Source organism: Perna viridis, chromosome 5, assembly GCF_037379345.1.
Source record: "Perna viridis isolate PV_CMFRI_1.1 ecotype Kerala chromosome 5, ASM3737934v1, whole genome shotgun sequence".
Classification (NCBI taxonomy): Eukaryota; Metazoa; Mollusca; class Bivalvia; order Mytilida; family Mytilidae; genus Perna; species Perna viridis.
In genome coordinates this window covers 25,503,217-25,526,802 of record NC_142449.1, presented here as the reverse complement: position 1 = coordinate 25,526,802, position 23,586 = coordinate 25,503,217, and the positions used below count along the sequence as shown (strand labels likewise).

The following is a 23,586-nucleotide window of genomic DNA, read 5'->3' as shown; positions in this document are numbered from 1 at the left end:
TTGAAAAACAAAAATTTAATATTTTGATTTAATTATATAGGAAAATATAACAAATAATTTTAGAACTTTTTTTACCTTACAAGCACCTTCAAAGCAAGGGGAAAATAATATGACATATGTAAAGACATAAAAAACTAAGCTCTTCCAACATTACTACTGTAAGGAAAATATACAATTATATTTACCAGAAATGTGTCTATAATCTTAAAAATGTTCTGCTTCCATGAATAATTCTGCACAAAGATGAACCATGGAAATTGCATTTAAAAAGCTGAATAGGTATACACAGATATTGCCTAATTTCAAAATAAATTATTTTAAGTTTGATTTATTGGAAATTTCCATCTATGTTGTCATCCAAGTATTTAAAACTTGCCTTTGGGACTTTCGTGTAACAAAACAAATATGATTTTTCTTGAAATGACAAATATGAATATCACATTTATATTTAATACAATCAAGCTGCTGAAGTTGTAACCAGGCAACTCAATCTTTTGTCCACAGGATTCCCTTTGTTTTTTTTTATTTCTGTGCCACTACTTTCATTACAGCTACAACATACATTTAATTGAACCAATTATGTACCATGATTACTGACTGAAACTTTTCAAAGAATATGTATACTACACTATTTTTTTTAGTTTATCCTCTTAGGATTCTTAAAAATGACATTCATTAAGAAATACTGTCTGACCGACAGACATGTAAGACAAAAATAGAGTCGGTCAGACAGAAATGTTTGAGGTTTTCGAGTGCTAATATAGGGGAAAAAAGGTTAAATTTCGGTATTTGTCAAACTGTGAGACAAGTGGGAAATCTATTTTGTAAAGATTGTAAATACACAGGGGGTGACTAAGGCATGTCAAAAACCCACAAACTTCACCTTCATTTTTAAAACAGAAACAGTTGAAAACCTCAAAAAAAAAACAACAAAAAAACATTTGTCATTAAGCTGTTGCACTTTCGAGATAAAAAAAAGATTATAGGTTCTACATGAAATTGGCCCTTTCAAGAGTTATCGTTCTTGATTTGATTGATTTCTGTGGGAGATGAATTTACGTGTTTCACCAAAATACAGATATGTATGCAAAAAGAACTGTAGTATGTAAAAATACAGCATATGTTGACCAAAAAAGCATCTTTGCTTGGTTGACTTTTCTGCATCATGAATCACCTCTACATTTGGCCATCTCTGAATTCTACATGGATTGGTTCCTAAGTACCAGTCCAAATGAAATTCAGACACTGTCGATTATACAGGTGATTCATGGTCTACAAAAACAAACCGAATACACATTGTTTTTTGGTCTTCAGATGCTACATTTTTATGTACAATAGTCTTTTCTGTATTCAAATCTGTACTTTTGAGAAAAGCATACATTTATCTTGCACTAAAATCAACTAAATTAAAGCAAATCAAGAATGATAACTCTTGAAAAGTGCTAATTACATGTACAATTTATACAAATTTTGTCTCAAAAGCACAACACCCAAATGAAAATCTAAAACTGGTTATGTAGTCGGTAACTGATTCTGATTAAGAAATAAAAGTTAATTCAGTGGGTTTTTGACATGCATGAATCACCTCCTGTCCGATTTTTTAAAATAAAAACTACAACTTAAAATAATGCAAAGCTTATAAAAATAATAAATACAAAATAAATAATTAACAACCATTTAACTAAAATGTTCCTAATCAGGTACACACAAACAAAGTACCTAAAAAACATTGCACATAAACGTAGGTTTAACCCAAACTTACATAATCATTATATAGCAATTATGGATTTAAAAAAAAACAAAAAACATCATCCATCAAATATAAGTACATGTTTATTTTGTATAGAATTTTCTGTACATTTGTAGGTTTAAAAAAAAGCTAATTGGAATCAACATTGTTTTTGTATTTAGTTGAGTTTTCAGCCACACTTTTTTTTAATAACTGACTGTTTTCAATATCTTTTAGGAGACATGCACATGTATGCATGTATAATACTGTGAAAGCCTAAATTTTCGTGGGTATCAAATTCCGTGGTTAAAGGGGAAAGTACAAGGTCATGGATTCTTGAATTTGTGGTTTTGATTGTCCTGACATAAAATTTAAAGTAAATAACCCTTTTCGTGGGAATAAAATTTTATGGATTACCTTACCCACAAAATCCATGAAAATTAGTACCCCACAAACAATAGTACTTTTAAAGTACTTTAGAAACTCACCCCATAAAGGGTGTTTTCAGACAAATTTAGGGCTATTAATATACATATCCATTTACAAAACTAATATGACTGATATTCATCAATTATCAAAATCCTATCTAATTCACACAAAAAATTATCAAATTAAAAGATCAAAATCACCCACTTTTCTAAGAAAACAATTTCTAAAATAGGGAGTGAGATGTACCAGCACATGATAACTAAAAGATAAACCATTACAAATATAATATAAGTAAGAGCTATAATTACTGTAGTTCATCAGCTCTTATACATGCGGTTAAAAACAACTTTTAACCTGTGGTTCTCAAATATGTGTCATGACAGTTGGATGAATTTTGAAATTGATCATGGGGATTTAAAAATAACATGACAGGAAGATTGCTATGAATTACACCAACTGATTATAAATGATACGATTACAAATCATACACATCAACAAAATCTAATTATGATACATGTTATATTGTAAAATTTGTTATCTGTATACATACAATACATTGTATATTCATATTAAGTACAGGTTTATCTAAGAGCCATGCATGCAAAGAAAGAAAACAGTAATATGAAAAACAAAAGTTATCAAATTTCTTCACAACTCTTTTATAAACTCACACAACAATGAAAGTACCAATAAGAGTTTCATTTATAGAAGCAGGGATAGTAATGAAGTTTGTCAAAACAGTTCAGTTGAATCATATTGAAAATATGTGCAACATTTTTTTTCCATACAATTAACTTTTTAACCACTATTTTTTTCTTTCCCAACCTCTTTCAATTCAATTCATACTGTTTGTTTTACACTATTAAGATACTGACAAATACTTCATTATCTGCATGGTTCTTAGGTGAACCTGTACTGAAAAAACATTGGTTAATACAACTGTACCTTTTTGCTACAAATTTTAAATGGCACCAAAATTCCCTTCTACACAATTTCAAAGTGAAATATAGCACAGGAAAGCACTTCCTATTATAAAACCTGTATACCTTTTTTTACAGTTGAGGTAGTAAGAATGGGATAAGTGCCGCGAGCAAGCTCACAAAGAGAAAAAAAACCCTTCCCCTGCTTCAAAATCCTTAAGTTGGATTATCCCCTTTTAGAGTCCTCTGACAATAATTATATTTCTTCATGTACATATGACAACAAACCTTCCTACCAAATTTCATCAAAATTTCTTGAGCAGTTTAAGAAAAGTTTTAACATGTAAGACCCAAAGTTAACCTATCTCCCTTTGTAGTCATTCAATATTTATGTTCTTTCATTCACATTAACATAAGATGCCCAATTTTCCTCTGCAATCTTGTCAAAGTCTCTAGAGTAGTTTGAAAGGAGTTCTCCTCACAAGAAATGTGGGCATATGGACAGTCAAATTGATTCTTATATTATATAACCCAAACTTAGTTTGTTAAGGTATAAATGTAAAGAAATTATCACACTTATTCAACATCAGTCTCTGTAAGAATCAGGCAGATGGTAAAACATGCAAAAAAAATAATAATAAAAATATTAAGAAAAAAAAAATAAATAAAAAGTTCATACACCTATGACAGTATTTTTTTGCAACTGGTGCCAGAAATAAATGTCACATCTGACATATCACAGGTAACAGTTCCATTGAAATAAATAACATGGGTAGATAACTCCTGTAAAAATGTCATATTAAAAAAAACTTAATTTCTAAAGTAAATTAGAGAAAATAGATGATACACATGAATATATGTACAGGATACCGTCTTTGATGTAAAAAATGTACCATTGGCTCAATTGATTGTGTTTCAGATTTTAAAATTTTACCTAATTCTTATAGAGAACCATAAAAGACATGCTCAAATAGAATCATTGGTCTTCAATTGTAGCGAAAAATTACGCTTACAAAAATGTTCATGTTTATAATACACTATGTTCTTTAAAAGGTAATGTCTACAGTTCATCATAAGATGGGGGAGCTGGCCTCATTTGTTGTGGTGCTGGTCCAGAGTAGTTTTGTTGTTCCCAGTTATAATATGTATAAGCTGGGGCCCAATTTCTCTGAGAAGTTGTTTGGCCTTCATCGTCATCATCCCTCATATCTACAGCACCAAACACACACTCTGCATAGGAAGGGGGTACTGAAATAAAAGTTAAATTAGTATGAATTGTCATCATCCCTCATATCTACAGCACCAAACACACACTCTGCACAGGAAGGGGGTACTATAAGTATGAATTGTCATCATCCCTCATATCTACAACACCAAACACACTGCACAGGAAGAGGGTACTGAAATAAAAGTTAAATTAGTATGAATTGTCATCATCCCTCATATCTACAGCACCAAACACACACTCAGCACAGGAAGGGGGTACTAAAATAAAAGTTAAATTAGTATGAATTGTCATCATCCCTCATATCTACAGCACCAAACACACACTCAGCACAGGAAGGGGGTACTATAAGTATGAATTGTCATCATCCCTCATATCTACAGCACCAAACACACACTCAGCACAGGAAGGGGGTACTATTAGTATGAATTGTCATCATCCCTCATATCTACAGCACCAAACACACACTCAGCACAGGAAGGGGGTACTATAAGTATGAATTGTCATCATCCCTCATATCTACAGCACCAAACACACTGCACAGGAAGGGGGTACTATAAGTATGAATTGTCATCATCCCTCATATCTATAGCACCAAAACACACTGCACAGGAAGGGGGTACTATAAGTATGAATTGTCATCATCCCTCATATCTATAGCACCAAACACACACTCAGCACAGGAAGGGGGTACTGAAATAAAAGTTATATTAGTATGAATTGTCATCATCCCTCATATCTACAGCACCAAACACACACTCAGCACAGGAAGGGGGTACTGAAATAAAAGTCATGTTAGTATGAATTGTAGTATTTTCTTGGTTTTGCCTTAAATATTTTCTCTAGGGTATAGCACAAATGGAATAACTTTTCTTTTAACTTTCAGACTCAGTTCAGCTAAAATATGTCAGTTGTCAACTTTACCCTAATAAAAGCAATAAAATCAGAGCAATTTCTGAAATTACAAAACTATTTTTTCATGTTGGTAACATGTGAACTACATATTACTAAAATGGAAATGGACATTATATTGTCTGTCTTCATCAATCAAACCACCTTTTATTGTCAACAGCACAACATATAATATAATTTTATGACTCAATTTGTGTTTGGGCACCAGTGCCAAGAATGATACATTTTGATATTAGGCCATTTTGAGTATGAATGAAATGCTCTGCAAGTAATAGACACTACTGGTATATTCAAAACTGATACAGCTCTTAGATTGTAAGTAATGTAAGACAAAAAACTTTAAAAATTGCGGTTAGACATAGGAATTAACAATTTTAACAGTTGATGAAAGACCTCCTAATTTGGTCTTAAATCCTAAAAAGGTTAACGTCATAACCCTTTCAATTCATCAATATCTTCCTTTGTGATACACAGCCTAGAAGTACAATTTCATAACGATCCATACACTTTTAGTGAAGTAAGAACCCTTAAACCAGAAATATGTCTTTTTTTTTCCCTTTTTTTTCTCTCTGTAACCACTCCAAAATCAAATCCACCTTAACTTTAGTGATACATGTATGGAACATTGTGATACATGTATGGAACATTGTGATACAATTTCATACAGATACAAAGGTAAACTATGGTGATTTTTCATTAAATACTTGCCCTTGGTCCCTTTTTGACCCTTGTTATTAAAAAGTAGTCTATAACTCCCAAAATAAATCCAAATCTTCCTTTGTGGTATATAACCTTATGATAAAATATTATAGAAATCCATAAACTTTGACTTATGTTATACTGTGAAAGTACTTTAATTCGTGGATACCAATTTTCATGGATTAGGGAAGAAACACAAGTTTGTGGATTCTTGAATTCGTGGTTTTGAGATTTTCAGTTAACACATCTATGAAAATATCCTTTTCATTAGGAAGCAAATTTCGTGGTTTGGGCTACCAACGAAAACCACAAAAATTGGTATTTCATGAACAATAGTACTTCCACAGTAGCTTAGAATAAGGGAAAAGCTTGTTTTGGTTATTCCTAGGGGATTCAGAAGGTCATAATCCCCCCAAAACAATCCCAGTCTGACCTTTATGGTAGAGAAAATTGTCATGAGTACAATACCATAGAGATCTATATGTGTTTATAATTGTTATATAGTTAAATTTTATGAAATGTTTTGGTCCCTTTTTTTGCCCCTTGAGTTCTAAAATGGTTGGGGTCATACTCTCACAAATCAATACCAATCTTCCTTTTGCAGTAAGGGTTCCGCTAAAACTTTATCAAGAACCACTGACTGATATTCTAGTTATTTAACCATATTAATGGGAACAAAATGTCTATAAATGACCACAACACAGATGATAACAGGGCTATACTATCTGATCTGGTATAAAACCAAAAAGTGGTTTGTGGCGGAATAAAAAAAGGACAATACCCCCAAATGAAAAAAAAAAATGTTTAAGATTGGATAATCACCATCCACTCCTGCTTTAAAAACAAAATTTCTATATAGAAACAGGGTGTGATCAAACCTACTTACAATCATTAGAGACTGGTGGTGCTGATGGTTCTCTAGAGGGGAAAGTTGACAGCTCTATCTCTGAGGGTGAAACAGGTGTGGCTTCCCTAGCAGGTGGTGGCACCAGAACAGGTTGAAGGGCTATTGCTGGCTTTGTTCCAATAATTATCTCTTTACGTACTTTTATAGTGGACCAACCACTTGGAACATTTAGCTGAAAAAAAAATAACAGGTGAATGTAGAGTTAAAGGTACATTAGTGTTTCCCATAGCAGCTCCAAAGTGGCAAAAGGTGAAATCTTTGTGTGCAAGATTATCTGCTAGTAGAACTCCTACCATGTATTGTAATGTGTAGAAGGCAGAAGGGCAGGAGAGAAAGGCGGCAGGGCATCCCACAAGTCTGAAATGGTTTAAGGTAAACCCTATTACTTGTTATCAATTTCATAGTCACAAAATGTGACGGTTCTATAGAGCCAGATTAGCTCAACTTGAAAAAAATGAATCTTTTTCTCTGATATTAGCTTAAAACTGCCAAAAAACATCATTTTTTGCCATTCAGGGGCAATAACTAAAATTACAACCCAAATTAAATTAAGACTTTTTAAAAAAAAAAGAAAAAAAAAAAGTCTTTTTCCATCTCTGTAAGGCAAAATAGAAAGTTAACACACATATATTTTGTAGTTTCAGTGTGGAATTTTTTTTAGAAGTTTCTAACTCGAACGCCAAATGCCTTTCTTTCCCAATAGGAAAAGGAAATAATCAGAGTTATGTGGATGTATTCAAGAAAGGAAACTGTTTGACACTTAAGACTACAAGAATGATGCATAAAATTACAAAAAAAAATGTTGAAATGTTGAAAAAAAAACCAAAATAAAACAAAACAAAACAGAGAATATTTTCAATAAAAGAATTGCTATGATAGACAATCATTTTCAGAAGAACTAAGTTAAAATCTTATAATAAATGATTCACATTTCAAGGTAGAAAAATACCTATTCTCAATATCTTCTACACCGATAATAAGTAGTAGGGGTGATTGAAGTCCCGTAATCAACACCATATCAAAACAAACTGATGCCATTTTGTTAAAGCCATTGGGTGATCACGTGATACACTTTAGTAGGAACATGTAATCAAAACAATAATAATATTAGTACATGTAAACAAGAGGCTCACAAGAACCAGAATCACTCACCTGGTAAACCACGACATATTCAACTCTTCATATCATTTATTATTTATAATCAGAACATTAGTGTAATAAATATACAAATTCAGCAATTTCGGTTTCTGGGATAACAGAAAAAAAAAAACAGGAATTAGCATCAAAAATGCATTTTCAGGGGATACCACTAAATGAAAAGTAAACAGATTTTTATGAATATGCACCAAAGATAGATCTTATTATACTTAACATTATTTAATTACATTCATCAATTTTTTATCGTTTTCTACACAACAGGCAAAACTAGAAAAATCATCAATGACACTTTCAGGGGCCATAACTGCAAGAAGGGTCAACATATTTTTCTTAAACTTGCACAAACAACAGATTTTTAAACATTTTTTTCTTCAGTTTACAGTAATCATCAATCTGCTATCATTTTCTAAAACTGGGAAAGTGGTTTTAGGGAAAAACTGTCAAAAATGATGCTTTTAGAGGTTGTACACTCAGTGATGACAAAATATCACATGGCCTTTAAGGCAAGGTGAGTTTAAAATTCCAAAAACCTTTTTTTGCTTTACAAGGGTAATAGCTCTAACAGGGAGAATCCTTCAACTTTGACTCAACTGAAACTTTAGAAATGCTTCTCAGAAGGATCATTTCATCAATTGAAAGTTTTTCTTACCTCTTATAGTTTACAAGATATTGGCAGAAAATAAAAAAAAAAAACATCATTCTTTTATCTACCAAGGGCAAAAACTCAAACAAGGAGTATTCCAACTATTTGACCCTATAGAAACTTTTGTAGGATTATCAAAAGGATCACTTCATCAATTGAAAGTTGTTTTTTTTTTAATTTATTATAGTTTTCCAGTTTTTATAGTTTGTCACCATTTCATTGTTCAAAGGCAATAACTTTAACAAGGAGTTGTCCGACAACTTTGACCAATAGACACTTTAGTAGATCCTATCATAGGGATCTTATGAAAGTTTTTCTAGGTAAGACTTTCATCTGAATATTTTCATTCCACAGACAGACTTAGTCTTAGACAAATCAACTGACATCAACTTCCAACTACATGTATGGCTCAAAAAGGGCAAAACTTATATGGATCAGCACCAAATTACAGTCAGTTCCAGGGGTTTCACTTTTTGCAATGCAGGTACCTTTGCTTTTGTAGGAGGTACTTTTTATCATTTTCTTTTATAAAAATGTATGAAATTTTAAAATTCAGGAGGTACCTTTCAGAAACCTAGGAGGATAAAAGTACCTGGTACAGCCTCTTAATGAAAAGCCTGCAGTTCTTTTACAGACTGATAATTACATCAATAAAATTTGTCAACTTATATGCACTGTTACTTACAGTAATGAAATATGAGAACTTGTTACTTACAGTAATGAAAAATATCAAAAAAAAATACTTACAGTAATGAAAAATGTCAAGTAGCTATTTACATTAATAAAAAATGTCCAGTAGCTATTTACAGTAATGAAATATGGCAACTTGCTACTTACAGTATTAAAAAGTGTCAACTTGCTACTTACAGTATTAAAAAGTGTCAACTTGCTACTAACAGTCATGAAAAATGTCAAGTAGCTACTTACAATAATGAAAAATGTCAAGTACGGTAGCTACTTACAATAATGAAAAATGTTAGGTATGGTAGCTACTTACAGGAATAAAATATATTGGCAACTTGCTACTTACGACGATGTAATAATGTATATTGATGATATTACAACCTTCCAACAAGGAAGGAACCAATGCAGGGATAGTAGCAGCACCACCTATTTTCCGACTTGTGTTTTTCTGAATATCCACAAAGCCTTGATACATTGTGAAATATTCCTTCTTTGTATGGTAATGTGGTTTTCCAGATGAAAACAAATTATTAGAGTATCCAGTGAATACTGACTCCTACAACAAAAAAGAACCAGTTTGGGTACAAAATGTAGTTCACACCAATAACAACCCAGAACATTTCATAAAGACAGAGAACATTTACCCTACCAGTGCACCTTGTCTATGCTCCCAGTTTTTAGTGGAGTCTGAGTTGCTAATTTGCTTTTGTTACTTTGTATGTATTATTTTTGTTATTTAATGTTTTTTTGTTGTGTGTGTCTGTTTTCCATGTCTGGTCTTTGTCCCTGGATTACATTCTTTTGATTTCCATTAGAATCTTGGTTCCCTTGATTACTTTTTGGTATAATCTTGAAAATTCATATAGAAAAAGGTATTTGCCATTCCTCCTATTTAAAGCCTTCCCAACTTGCAAACAAAATTAACAGTGTTGACATAAAAAGTTAACGAGAAAATATTTACTACTATTTATATAAAAAAAATGTTAGGAAAATGTAGCAGTGTTTTTCAACAAATCTTAGACTGATTAACACTTCCTTCATTATTGTGGATCTGCAATAACTAGTGTGATTTTCCTTAAGTGTATAGAATGACTTAAGCAATGAAGAGTTTTTTAAATTTTTACTATGTACAAATGTATCGTCATTACTAAGAAACCTACCTAATTCTTCCATGAATCTTTACTTAAATGGATTACTAATTCAAGTTTGCTTTTGTCAACAAAAATGAATGTCTTCCCTGATTCTGAAGTTTAAAGGGGTATAACTCCAAAAAAAATTGTGGATCATAAATTCCTTGTAATATGCAAAACTACATATCATACCCTAACTACCTACGAAGTTTCATGAAAATTGGTGCAGTAGTTTTGAGTAGTTGCAATTTCAAAAATATTGCAAATAGACAGATGGGCAGGGCAAAAATAGATGTAATATAACTCTCTACCAAAGTATGGGAGATATATTTATAGTTTCTATGATTACCTGTGAAGTAGGTAGCTCTTGCTTCATTGTTCTAATACTATTGAGCATTATAATACATGAATTATTACAGAATTTGACAATAATTGTACAGGTGCAGACCCCTTCTAAAACTTGCCTCTTTTTAAGCCAAGTGTACAAAGAAAGATTGAGGAAAATGGCTATTTCTTTAATACCATCCTTTAAGGAAAAGTTATGAAATTTCAAACCTTAGATATTACACTATCTTAAAAAACATTTTTTAATATGGGTCTGTTTTTGTCCTACCTGTCTCAGCAGCAGATTTATCTGTCCCACAGTGTTCTCACTCATGTTGTTAATATCAATCTCATAAACAAGAGGTTCACCAGGTACAAACGCTGTTTTATTTATTGTCAAATCAAGCACAATATTACCCTCCTCACAACAACATCCTTGAATTTCCTCATTTCGTTGGTCGTGGATTGGAGTCTGAAATATCCAATGAAAACAATGTATGACTACATTACAATAATAAGTTACACAAAAGTTGTTACTACTGTAAACAAAATTTTGATTTGCATACCTCTGACATGTTTTACACTCAACATGTGAATGTATGGGTATGTTGTGAAGCAATCCTGTATATAGGGTCTGTGAACCATATGTCAGACATAGACACAGACATCGAGATAGTCATCAACATAGACTTCGACATAGACCTTTTATTCATAGTTGGACACATTACAAAAAACATAAGCTCTGTAGAGCTCTTTACTGACAATGTGCTTTGCAATGTGCATGCCATCTTGGCAAAGTCTAGGACTTGCCTTCTTTAAAGTTAATTTGAACCTCTGTTACAAGCTGACTTAATAAAAAAAATGAAGTTGAAACAAACTTTCTGAAATACAGAGAAAATATGGACAGAAGAGAATAAAATGCTCTGCAGGATGTAGCATAATACGACCCCAGATGTTGAACTCTGAATAAATGGGGTAAGTACAGACACACCAGTCAATAGTAAAATTTACTCAAGTTATTGTAGGGACATAAGAAAAATGCATGTTTTAGACCCCTTTTTGACCCCAAATTTCATATATGTTCAAGTCCTAACCCCCAAAACCAATCAGAGTCTGAGTATTGTGGTGTAAAATATTGTGAAACAATATCATAGATATGCCTATGCTTTCACTGGAGTTGCAGTTTAATTCTATGAAATACTTGTTTTTTTTATCTCTTTTGACCCCTAATTCCACAACCATTGTAGCCATAGTAACCAAAATCAACAACAACCTTTATTTGTGGTAAAAAAACCTTGATTTAAAATTTCATAAAGGTCAACTTCCTTATATTTAAGTTATCACACAATAACCAAGTGTCTAAGACCTACGACATGGACAACGAAGACAGCACTGTACCATTATATGACAGCAATTTTTTTGCAGTCCTATAAAAAATGTCTCTGTTGAAAACTGGTGATATCATGTATAAAAGAACATAAAATTACCAGAGCATTCAAAAATTGATTGCAATCTAAATGATGGATCACGGTAAATGGCTCCAAAATAGAACATCCACTTCCATAAGAACGATGAATTAATGCAGTGCAGGTGTACCTAACATACCCTTTTCTACCCTCATATGAAGATGGTATTTCAGGGCCTGTGGGACAACTAAATGGATAAATGAAATTTCCTTCAGGATGTGTTACCTCTCCAACTCCTGGAAAAAAAATAAAAAAATGATTATTTCACCTAATAATTAAATACTTCATGCAGCACAGCTAGATACGCCTACTCAAGGATTCAAATCTAACAAATGGGGGCAAATGTGGACACAAAATTCAAACTTGATACTGCTATAAATTTCTATTTTGATTACAAATTTGACATAAAATATATAAAAAAAGCTTCATTGAGCACCGCATGAAACAACTGCAGTGGTCGAACCCTAAACAGTTGGAGCAAACATTGACACAATATTACTTTTGACACACTTTAGCATAAGGACTTACAATTTATTTTGGACACATCAAATGGTTTGGACACTATTTTGCACAAAATTTGAAACTCAATTAATCATTTTCAAAATCAGACAACAAATACAAATTTATTTTTTTCAAGTGTGGCCCCTTTGACCCCTTATAACTAAAAAAAACATAAAAGATATCTGAAATCTGAATGAAAATTGCAAGCAGGGATTTTTATAATGAATCCAATAAAAAAAAAATGAAATCTGACCAAAAATAAACAAGGCGCTCCACAAAGCCTGAATTTCTCACCTGGTTTGATTTTTGCCTTTCAAGGGCAAATACTCTAATAAGGAGATGTCCAACAATTTTGATTGAACGAAAACTTTGGCAGGACTTATTATAAGAATCATTTCAGCGACAGACATTTTCTTTCTATCATTCATAGATTTCAAAATATTGGCTAAAAACTTTGAAAATAAAAATGTCGTCAAGAGCAACAACTCTAAAAAGGAGTTGCCTGACAACTTTGAGCCAATGCAGACTTTTGTAGGCCTTATGATGAGCATCATTTCGGCAATGGAATGAATTTGGCTTGACGTAAGGGTTTTCGAGATACAATATATAAGAGGAAAACTTCTGACTATCCCCTTAGTTCTATTTTTAGTGACAGTGGCCATATTTTTTGACAGATAAAAAATCCCCAGATCAATTCTATGCAGAATTCCCTAAAATACATTCAAACCTAGTTTGGTTCTAATTGGTCAAGTAGTATCAGAGGAGTAGATTTTTGAAAAGGAACATTAAAAATTGAGAAAAAAAAACATTGAAAAAGGGCAAAAACTCAAACATGGCTTCACAAATTAAATTGCCAAAATTTCTGACCCCATGTCCTTTTTTTAATAATTATAAAGGCAGCAATGTTTTTGAAAATCAAAAATCCCCACATCTGTTCTATGCAAGATACCCCAAGGAACATTCATACCAAGTTAGGTTCCAATTGGTTAAGTAGTGTCAGAGCCGCAAATACTCAGAGGAGAAGATTTTTGAAAGAAATAACATTAAAAATAGCAAAAAAATATCAAAAAAGGGTAATAACTATAAATAAATAAAAATTAAAATTTTACCACAGATAGATCTCATCATACTGAACACTTTTACTCATGTCAGAATATAGCTAAACCTAAAGGTTTTGGAGATATATGCGAAAAACGACTGTCTGACCCCTATGTTCAATTTTTAGTAACAGCGGCCATTTTTTTGAACAAATAAAAAATACCCAAATAAGTTCTATGCAGGATACCCTGATAAAACGTTCATATCAAGTTTGGTTCCAATTGGTCGAGTAGTATCAGAGGAGAAGAGTTTTGAAAAATTGTTAAAGATGACGATGGATGACGATGACCACAGACAAAGATGACGGATGCCAAGTGATGGCAAGTGATGGCAATAGTGATCTGGTTGCTTTATCTACTTTTACCATATTGCATACATGTAAAAAACCCAACCTACCGACCCTTATTTTGAAAGAGAAGTTACCAGAAACACAGAATTCTTTTTAGGCCCAAGTCATGTATGTGCCTACCACAGCATTATCACAAATTTCTGAGTCGAACCCTAAGGCCTGGGGTCAACATCACAGTAATACTAATTAAATGCTATAACTACACAATGTACATGAAAAAGAAACCAACCTCCATACACTATAATAGTTTGTTCAATATAGTGTTCCTTTGCAGAGTATGTAGTAGAGCTTTTACCATGTTGTACCACCCATTTAGATTTTGCTTTTCCATCAAGGATGACTTTTATTGCTGAAAACAATTTGAAAAAAAATAACAACATGTACAAAGTACAACATGTTTCAAGACAATGCACACAAACCTCCGTATACTATAACAGTTTGGTTCATGTATGTTTCTTTTGCGGAGTATTTTGTAGAGCTGTCATCCTCATGCACTACCCATTTTGATTTTGCTTTCCCCTCAATTATAACTTTCATTGCTGAAATAATAACAAAGGTTTGAGTACACAATAAATTAGATGAAGTTTCGTCTTTTTTTTTTTAAATGTAAATGTACCCATTTTTGAAAGAAAGCATTTGTTTTAAAGCTTTTTGATGTTAAATGATGTAAGTAACTCAAGTCTATTTCATGGTACAGTACACTCACATAGCAAAATTAAGCTCAACAAGAAAAACTATCAATAAAAAACTTGAAAATGTGTAGTTTGCATACATGTAAAATTCATTTACATATATATACAGTAAATACAAATATACATTTTGTATATTTCTCTATGATTTGGTTGTTTTATCTTCTTCTTGGACCACTAGATATTTTTGGATATCACTTAATGGGATGATGTAATATGAACTAGTGATATGAAACAGCAGTGTTTTAGGATTCCAATTTCTCATCACAAAATTGGGGCAAGTATAATTTTTGGTGTGGGAAAGTCATATCAATTTTGTTGCACTTTCCCTTTGGTAAATAGACAACATGAATTTCTGAAAGAATTTTTTAAGTATGGAAAAGCAGAATTCAATTGTGGGCAAGTTAATTTTCATTTGAAGTTTTCCCATCGAAACCTTAAATTTTCAAAAATCCCAAAACACTGTGAATATGGATATTGTGTAATTGCGATGCACTATGATGGCCTATAAAATCTGATTGGTTAAAAGAAATGTTGTAATGCGTAATTGTAATGCACTATGATGGCCTATAAAATCTGATTAGTTAAAAGCAATGTTGTAATGTTTTTTTCATGTTGTTCTACTGTAACAACTGGTGAGGTATGTCACTGATGTATGATCACTAAAATTTCCTCCATAGGTTCCACAGCAGATGCAGAATGTTAAGGAGCCAAATATTATAGAGAATACCATAGAAAAAAAGGTTTTATAACTTATCACTTGCGATATTTAATTTCAACATCATACATCTGTTATGATGTTATAATTAAATAACTAAGTAGTAAGTTAACAATTTGCAATATGCAATTTTCAGTAATGATATCGCTTACAATCTTGAATACTTTGTCTTCATTTCATAGTTAAGGATTAATTTCTCACAAGGGTATTTAATGTGAAGCACTGACAGCCCAATTTCTATTAGACAGGAAGTCACTTCTTTGGGAGCTTCCCATGCAAAATCGGGTATTTTTGTATCTGCTTCACTTAAAATTATTTACTATATGGTCTACTACAATTATCTGAATTCAGATACTTTTTTTTTGTTTCTGACATGTCATTAGAGTAAGCACTTCTGGCTTCACCTAGATAGTCTGAAGTATGAACACTAAGATTAATACTGATCTCTTCAATTAGCAACAAGAAGTGACAAAAACCATTAAGATGTCTAGAAAATGTGACAAAAGAAGAAAAATGAAGACAAGAAGATTTGTGAAATATATCTGTATATTCACCTACATCCTCTTACAGGTTACACCCACCTCATATGATTTTTTTTTACTTTTAAAACACTATCATATTACTTGACCTACACATACAGAACTTACATTTGAGTTTTGTTGGTTTTCCAAAACCTACTTTTATTGTGCCACTAATATGTTCTCCAGCAAGAAACACACAGCCAGGGTTGTCAAAGCAAATGGTAAAATTAGTAAGACGCATATCTCACTAATGAACAGTTATTTTCTCATGTTGTCAACTGCAATTAATAGAGAAAAACAGAATATAATGAATTATGATACATACATGTATTAGGACATACATTTTTATGCAAGTGGTTTACATTTCCTAGTTATTTTTTGTACTGTAAATATCCTTAGACTCACAGGACGCAAGTACGAACAAATTTTGCATTGAAACATTTTTATTAAAATTATTGAGGCTTGTCAACTTAAAATTTTAGGGTTAAATTGAAGATGGACCAATGCAATAGATATTCCTTATACTAATGATATAACTGTGTTTTGTTCATGTTCTGCATATTTCATTTTTTGATGAATGGCATGACCCACTTGTGGTGACACAGGAGAACACAATTTTGAATGGACCAGAAAAACTGTCAATATGATAACAATTTCTTATTTGACACTAAAAACAGATAATTTTGATTCTCCTTAGCAACTTACTTGTGTAATAATGCCTTAAAAACAACATTTTCCAATGTTAACAAATCAGTTTGCCATGATGCAAAAAATTTAAGGAGGTGAAGAAAGGAATGATTTCATTTTTCCTATTAATTCCTCTAAAAAAGAAGCACCACATTTTCGGAGAGTAATATTTTGTGTTGCGTACTTTGATCAACTATATTTTTTCCCATGTTTTCAGGAGTTTTCAATAAAATCAGTATTATTTTTTCACTAATCCCAATGGAGCATCCAGGAATAATGAATCATTCATGCAATTTATCAAATTGGAATATTTGTTGTCTGCAACATTCATGAAATGCACATGCAGTGTTCATTCCAGAAAATTGCAAAAAGGGGGCCAGTGGCCTCCTTGACAGCAAAACAGGGGGTAATTTTCAGAATAAAGGGGGCCAATATGGCATTATTATAAGGGATCATTTTTACATAGCAGGAAAGATTTAACCAACAAACAAGTTAACCTCAGATTCATATACACTATATAGTTTCATTTCAAGTGAGAAGTAACAGAGATACATAAACTCCAAATGAATAAAAACAAATCCTAGTGCATGTATATGTTGTTTTTTTTTTTTTATGACATTTTGTTGATTCAAATTGTAATTCAATATGATATTGCAGCTCCACTTAGAATCTTTGTTCTTATTGGGGTTATATGCGAACTGGCCCAGGCTCAAGGGCAATGAACAGCTTCATCTTCACTCGAAATTCTTGACTTCAGGTTCGCTGGCCATATCCATTTGTTTTCAGTCAGTTGGCTGAACTGAAATTTACAGGGTCAGTAGAATCAGGGAAATTATCGTGTCCCCTGCACATCTCCTGCAGTTTCATTAAATCAATTTTTGATCAGTGAAAAGTTTTGACGTTTGCTTTTCAATCTCATGTTTACTATGAAACGGTCAAGGCAATTGGTGCTTTTAAATGCAGATACCTGTCCAGACACAGAACAGAAAAAAATCTGGAAATTCAGAGATCGACCTACGGAATACTGTGCACCCATTGGGCCTACATGCCACACTTTTTGTGTGTCATAAATAAAATATCCACGCCAATGAGCACTGCACATGTGCTGCATTTTACAAGGAAACACGAATTCAAGCAGATTTTTTTAAAATATATTTAGCAACATTATCAAATTATGTAACATAAAAGAAGTACAGGAGAAGAAACAATTTTAATCGTGTGAAACTGTGTCCAGCCTAGCTATGTACATTTTTCATGTCCATATTCGTTTTGTACATGTGATGTGTATTTTCATAAATTCGACACAGCTGGATTGCGAAATGAAGAGTAAAATATGAATTTCACGACTGTGTCACTTACTCTGCAACTTACAGCCGTCGTCCTGAGAATTAGCATGTCATTTTCTCAAACATATGCCTACATAATACATTTTGTACATATAAACATATAATTATTTTTTATCACAAAATCGAAATTAAACAGGAAGTAGAATAAAGTCTTAACTGACCTCGGAAAATGCGAATTTCCGGATTGAATGTTAAAATATTCGATATTGTACCTGATATTTAATAGTTTCATGACGACGAAAGTTGACTATCGCAAGAAAAAGAAATCGACTGAATTTATTTAATTTCAATATCATCACAACAAGTTTTTATAATGCTGAAACTAAATAAGTTGATATTCTGCAAAGTTCATTGATGGTACAGTATTGGGCGAGTGGCACAGGCGCTTGTTTCTGTCTATGTGGGGGACATACTATAAAACAGGGGTCGACTATCAATGCGCAAGCCCACATAGAAAGAAACAAGCGCCTGTGGCGAATGGGTTAAAGCTTCGAGGTTTCTAATCTTGAAACAAATGATAGTTCTAGATTATATAGGTGAATGAGTGTCAATGCAACACCAGTTTTCAATGATGTGGATGTAGCAATACATGACATAAATATATATAGTCGTACCAACAGACAAAGCCCCAAAATATTGTTTTTGTTTGAAAGACACCCTATGCTAAACATATGGGTTAGATGTAGACAAAATATCAGTAATAAACCTATACTGCTACCACAACTTAGCCTAAAAATGGTCTTAACATAATTAATGATTGGTGAAAAAATGGTGTGTGACATTTAACTCTCTTTTAAACTGATTCATTTTCATTTTCAACCGTGTCAAGTATGCCAACCCCTAAGCTGTTTTCTCGGGAAGAAGTAAAATCTGTAGACAATCACAAACATCTTGGTTTAACATCGTCATCAAATTGTCGGTGGGATGTCCATTCCCTTTAACTTCAAAGAATTGTAGTTTTAAAATTTCAAGCTATTGCTACATGCATTTGCTGCGAGGTCTATAAATATAATACATGGTTTGTTCTAGTTTTTGAATTGTTAAGGCAGGGAAATTTATATTACAATGATATACACTCCCTGCAGTTAAAGTTACCGATTGAACAACCATTCCAAATTGTTCTACGGAAATATTTAATTGGAGGCTGTTTTTTTTTGGCATAAAACATGTATATAATTCACTTTGGATTTTGACAGCTAGAGTAATCAAGGGAACCTAGAACAAGACATGAATTAATCTTAACACGAGGTTTGTAAGGACTTAACAAATTCAACAAGTGCGTAGCACATGATTGCCACGTGGTTTCAGGGATAGTTGTTGAAACTAATTTGGTTAATCAAGATATTGCCATTATGAATTCCTCGAGTGTGAAGTAAGGATACGTTCAATCATGTTTTAATAACTGTATGATAATAAATTAAAGAGGATTGGGTATATTCAAACTCTAAATATTAACACTTGACATGTTAGTGGGTTATAGGTTTTACCACATGTTTCAATTAGATTCTATAATGCTGGAGCAATAGATATATGATAAGTTCTTATCAGTAACACTATTTTTATGATAAAAACACTGAAACGTCTTAGCTGACGACCAATTAACAGTCTTTATTGTATCGGAGATAGAAATCAATACCAAACTTAAAAGTCTTAGATGTTGAAGCACATAGAAAAGTATGTGCCGTGAACGAAGGAACATTTATCCCAGTCAAAAATAAAACTACACGTAACCATCTAGCTTAAGTATAAGTAGTAAGAGCTTGTAACGTTCTGAAGGAAATGAATAATTTCGATGTTTCCCTTTTTAATGAAGTATAAGTCAAATACTCGTCAAGAGTATAAATTACACATACTTCTTTTCTTTTAAATCTATATAAATACAAATTTTAAAAAATGAAAATAAAAAAAAAAAATAAATAAATAAAAATGAGTTATCGGAACCCCTGATTTAGAGGTTTTTAAAAGCTGTCAAAACTGAAAACATATCTGTCAAAAAACTTAATAAGTTAATAAGGAAATATCAAGACACGATAAAGTCTGAGCTCTGGAAGTTGTAGTTATTATTTTTAATTTTTGATCTGTTTAGGTACACCTGGTCCATGCTCCCACTTTTTAGTGGAGTCTAATTTGATCATTTACTTTTGTTACTTTGTATGTATTATTTTGGTTACTTTATGTTCTCTGTTGTGTTTGTCTGTTTTTCATGTCTGGTCTTTGTACCTGGATTACATTCTTTTGATTTCCACTCTAATCTTGGTTCCCTTGATTACTCTTCCATATCAGGTCTTTGTTCCTGGATTTCATTCTTTTGATTACCGCTTGAATCTAGATTCCCTTGATTACTCTTTTGAATAAACTTTTTTACGCTGTTTTATAAAAAAATAGATCCGTGAAATTTTTTTTCACAATCTTCATTATATTTTACCAGAAGAGTTATTTCATTTACTAAGTAATGTTTAAACTATTTTTCTGATATATAACAAAACCTTCCTTCTGTGTAGCAAACTTTCCAATCTGTGGTGCATCTATACATAAGGGAATGGTCACAGAGAACGGGGTTTTCTTATAAAGGGATTTAGAGAATGTGTAAACTAGTTTTAAAAAGTGTTTTAAAGTTTATATTGAAATATTGCAATGGGGGTTCTATTGAGACGTTATACGGTATATGTGGGAAATCATACCATTCATGTGCCGTATAAATGTCTTTTCCACGAACTGTGGTACACAGATAAAAATCCTTACTGTTAAAAAACTATGGTACGAGGTTTCGTAAGTTTCTTTCTTTGTCCCTTTTTTGTTTGTTCCAACAGGTACCTCATATATAGTTATAGTGAAGGAATTAATCTAACAGGATGATACAAAAAAATATGCGAACATTTACTTTCAAAAGTTAAAATTCAAAATCAGAAACCGTGTTACTTCTGAAATTAAATTATATTAGAATAAAATATTATACATAAAGAATCGTTACAAATAGCAGCAGTTCAAAAGTTAGATTCCGCGATATCAAAAAATGCCTATCCGCCAAATTTATTAACAACAATTGGCTAGCTAACAAAAAGAAATAACAAATACAACAGATAAACAACAGCACCGCCTACAAAAACGTGACAATTAGCAAACAACATAAAACATGGTATATTGGTATCATTTCAATCGTCAATAATTACAGGTTTATATGTAAAGACATGCGGACAACAAATAATGATTGTACATAAAGCCTATTCACTGTGCTGCAACCAATAGAACGCGTCGTGCTACTTCTTATTAACATTTAAGTCTACGGGGACTAAAAGAGGTGAGAGTAAATTTTAAAGAACTTGGTAATGTTCAATGCTAATCGATCATTTCACGTAAACTACCCATTCTCATACAAGCAAGAAACAAACGTAGAACACACGTGTATGATATTTAAGAGGTACATTTTTATCTCGTATGAAGCTAGAACTATGACGCTATAGCGGTAAACACGACACAGATCTGCGGCATGACGTGGAGTATAAATATATAATTATGCATAAATTACGAATGCAAAGATCTTTACTTTAAGCTTACCTAAAGTACTTTCGTATTGATGTCGAAATTTTCATTCCTTTGTCTTGGTTTTTCTCCATTTCTGTGTTGTTTTCCCCATTTCTGTGTAGTTTTCTCCATTTCTGAGTTTTCCCGTGTACACTGAATTTAAAATGTTACAACTACGACATGTTATCTTCAAAATGCTACGGAAGAGGAGTTGTGTCATCACGATGAAAAATGTCTCATGACTCAACAACATTCCAAGACTCCAATGGCAACGAAGTCTTGCACATATACATTTACACCTCATAACAATACATCATACCAAATATAGAAAAAAAATTCAAAAGAGTTCTATGTAGGTACCTTGTCGTACTATTTGTTATTTTAGTATAATAAAATGCACTCTCAGGTGAATATACCTACGATAAACAGATTTGATGTCTATCTAGACAATAATTGTACTGGGACGTACTTTTTTGTAATTTGTTTATTTTGAATGCATGGAAAGTACAGACATATATTTACTGAAGGTCACAATGTATATTACAAACTACATAGAAAGAAGACAAGATATTAAAGTATGTTGTAATTGACACCAGCAGTATTTTGCAAGGACAACCATCTTCAACAGTTATAGTTTTCTTATGCAGGGTTGGCATACATCTGACTAATTATTTCTATCTTCATACAAAATTTAAAAATATTCCAAACCACTTCACACAAAACATACATAATCAACAATATTGTTTGGATCATAAATATCTTTAATGCCAAAAACTTTTTCTTTTATGTAATTTGGTGGATTTAATAACCATATTCTTGTAACAGGCCTTAGCCTATACATTTCACCATAAATTATTTCAATAAATATAATCTCCTCAGAAAGTATTGTGCATCAATTAAAATTTAAAGTTTTTACTTGGCGAAATTTAGGAAATGTTGAGATCACTTAAAATTAAAACTTAGAAGGCGAAGACCCGGGCTTGTTCCGGATATTCAGAAAGAAACAAGCCCTCCAAGGGATAATTGACATGTTTGTTTGTTTGTTTGTTGGGGTTTAACGTCCGAGCAGGATGGGACACAAGGACAATGGGGTCGAAAAATTTTGATTGCCACTGGAAATAGGGAGAGGTGGGTAGGGTCGGGCAATTTAGCCTCCTGTGGCGGAGCCCTATGGTTTCTACTCCGGGAGAATACCACAGTACCCAACACGGTGCAGTCAGGTTTTCCGTATTATAGCCTGACAATCCCAGCATTTAATACGCCAGGGGTACCCCATTCCACCACCTGGGGCACACATCCCAGTCGCTCTGTGGGCAGAGCGCCCTAGCCCCCAACTAAGGTTCTGAGCACTATTTAGTCGCCTTTTACGACAAGCTTAGGCTGCTGCAGGCCTATTCTTTTAACACCCAGACCTACACGGGGCATAATTGACATGATACGATATGGAACTTTTGCCACGAAAAATAAAATAAAACTAAAACTAAACACACTTTTTTTGTTTTATAACTTTTAACATATGCTTGATGATAGCGATGGATATTGTTATGTTTTCCAATCTGTTTTGAGCCGCTCATAGGTACTGTGTCGTACTTCTTGAAGTTGACAGTTTCGGATTCGTTATTGGTTTTTGTATGAAAACTAAATGTGTATACAAATAAAAAAAAATAAACAACGTGAAAGTGTATTTATTCATAAGATCGATTTGATTTTATCAATGCGCATCTTAAAAACGTTAAAAGAGCAAAATATCGTAAATTAAAACATTAGCAATAATAGTTGTTTTTTTTTAATTTAAAAATCGTAAAAAAGACACTCTGTTGAGATCACTGAGATACATATATGCATGCTTAAAGGAGAGCTTAACACTTCAATTCAGTACATCCTATGTATTCCAACATAATAGTTTTAAGAATATAGCTCAGATCATTA

The 23,586-nt window shown here is 32.4% G+C and overlaps 1 protein-coding gene across 5 annotated transcripts; it reads right to left on the bottom strand.

Annotated features, from left to right (window-relative positions):
* On the bottom strand, positions 1 to 18,285 carry LOC148616820 (arrestin domain-containing protein 17-like). 5 transcript variants are annotated; one of them, XM_088583915.1, is made up of 8 exons: positions 18,149 to 18,285; positions 16,229 to 16,380; positions 14,594 to 14,713; positions 12,248 to 12,462; positions 11,050 to 11,232; positions 9,653 to 9,862; positions 6,801 to 6,993; positions 1 to 4,326 (listed from the first exon to the last, which is right to left on the bottom strand). In XM_088583915.1, the coding sequence occupies exons 2-8, from the start codon at positions 16,341 to 16,343 to the stop codon at positions 4,139 to 4,141; spliced, it is 1,224 nt and encodes a 407-aa protein (XP_088440041.1). In that variant the 5' UTR covers positions 16,344 to 16,380; positions 18,149 to 18,285; the 3' UTR covers positions 1 to 4,138. The 5 variants fall into 5 exon arrangements, with proteins under 5 accessions (XP_088440041.1, XP_088440039.1, XP_088440040.1 ...); XM_088583913.1 differs by lacking the exon at positions 14,594 to 14,713 and adding an exon at positions 14,404 to 14,523; XM_088583914.1 differs by lacking the exon at positions 14,594 to 14,713 and adding an exon at positions 14,404 to 14,523 and having other exon boundaries at positions 18,161 to 18,285.
* Positions 18,286 to 23,586: the final 5,301 nt, after the last annotated feature.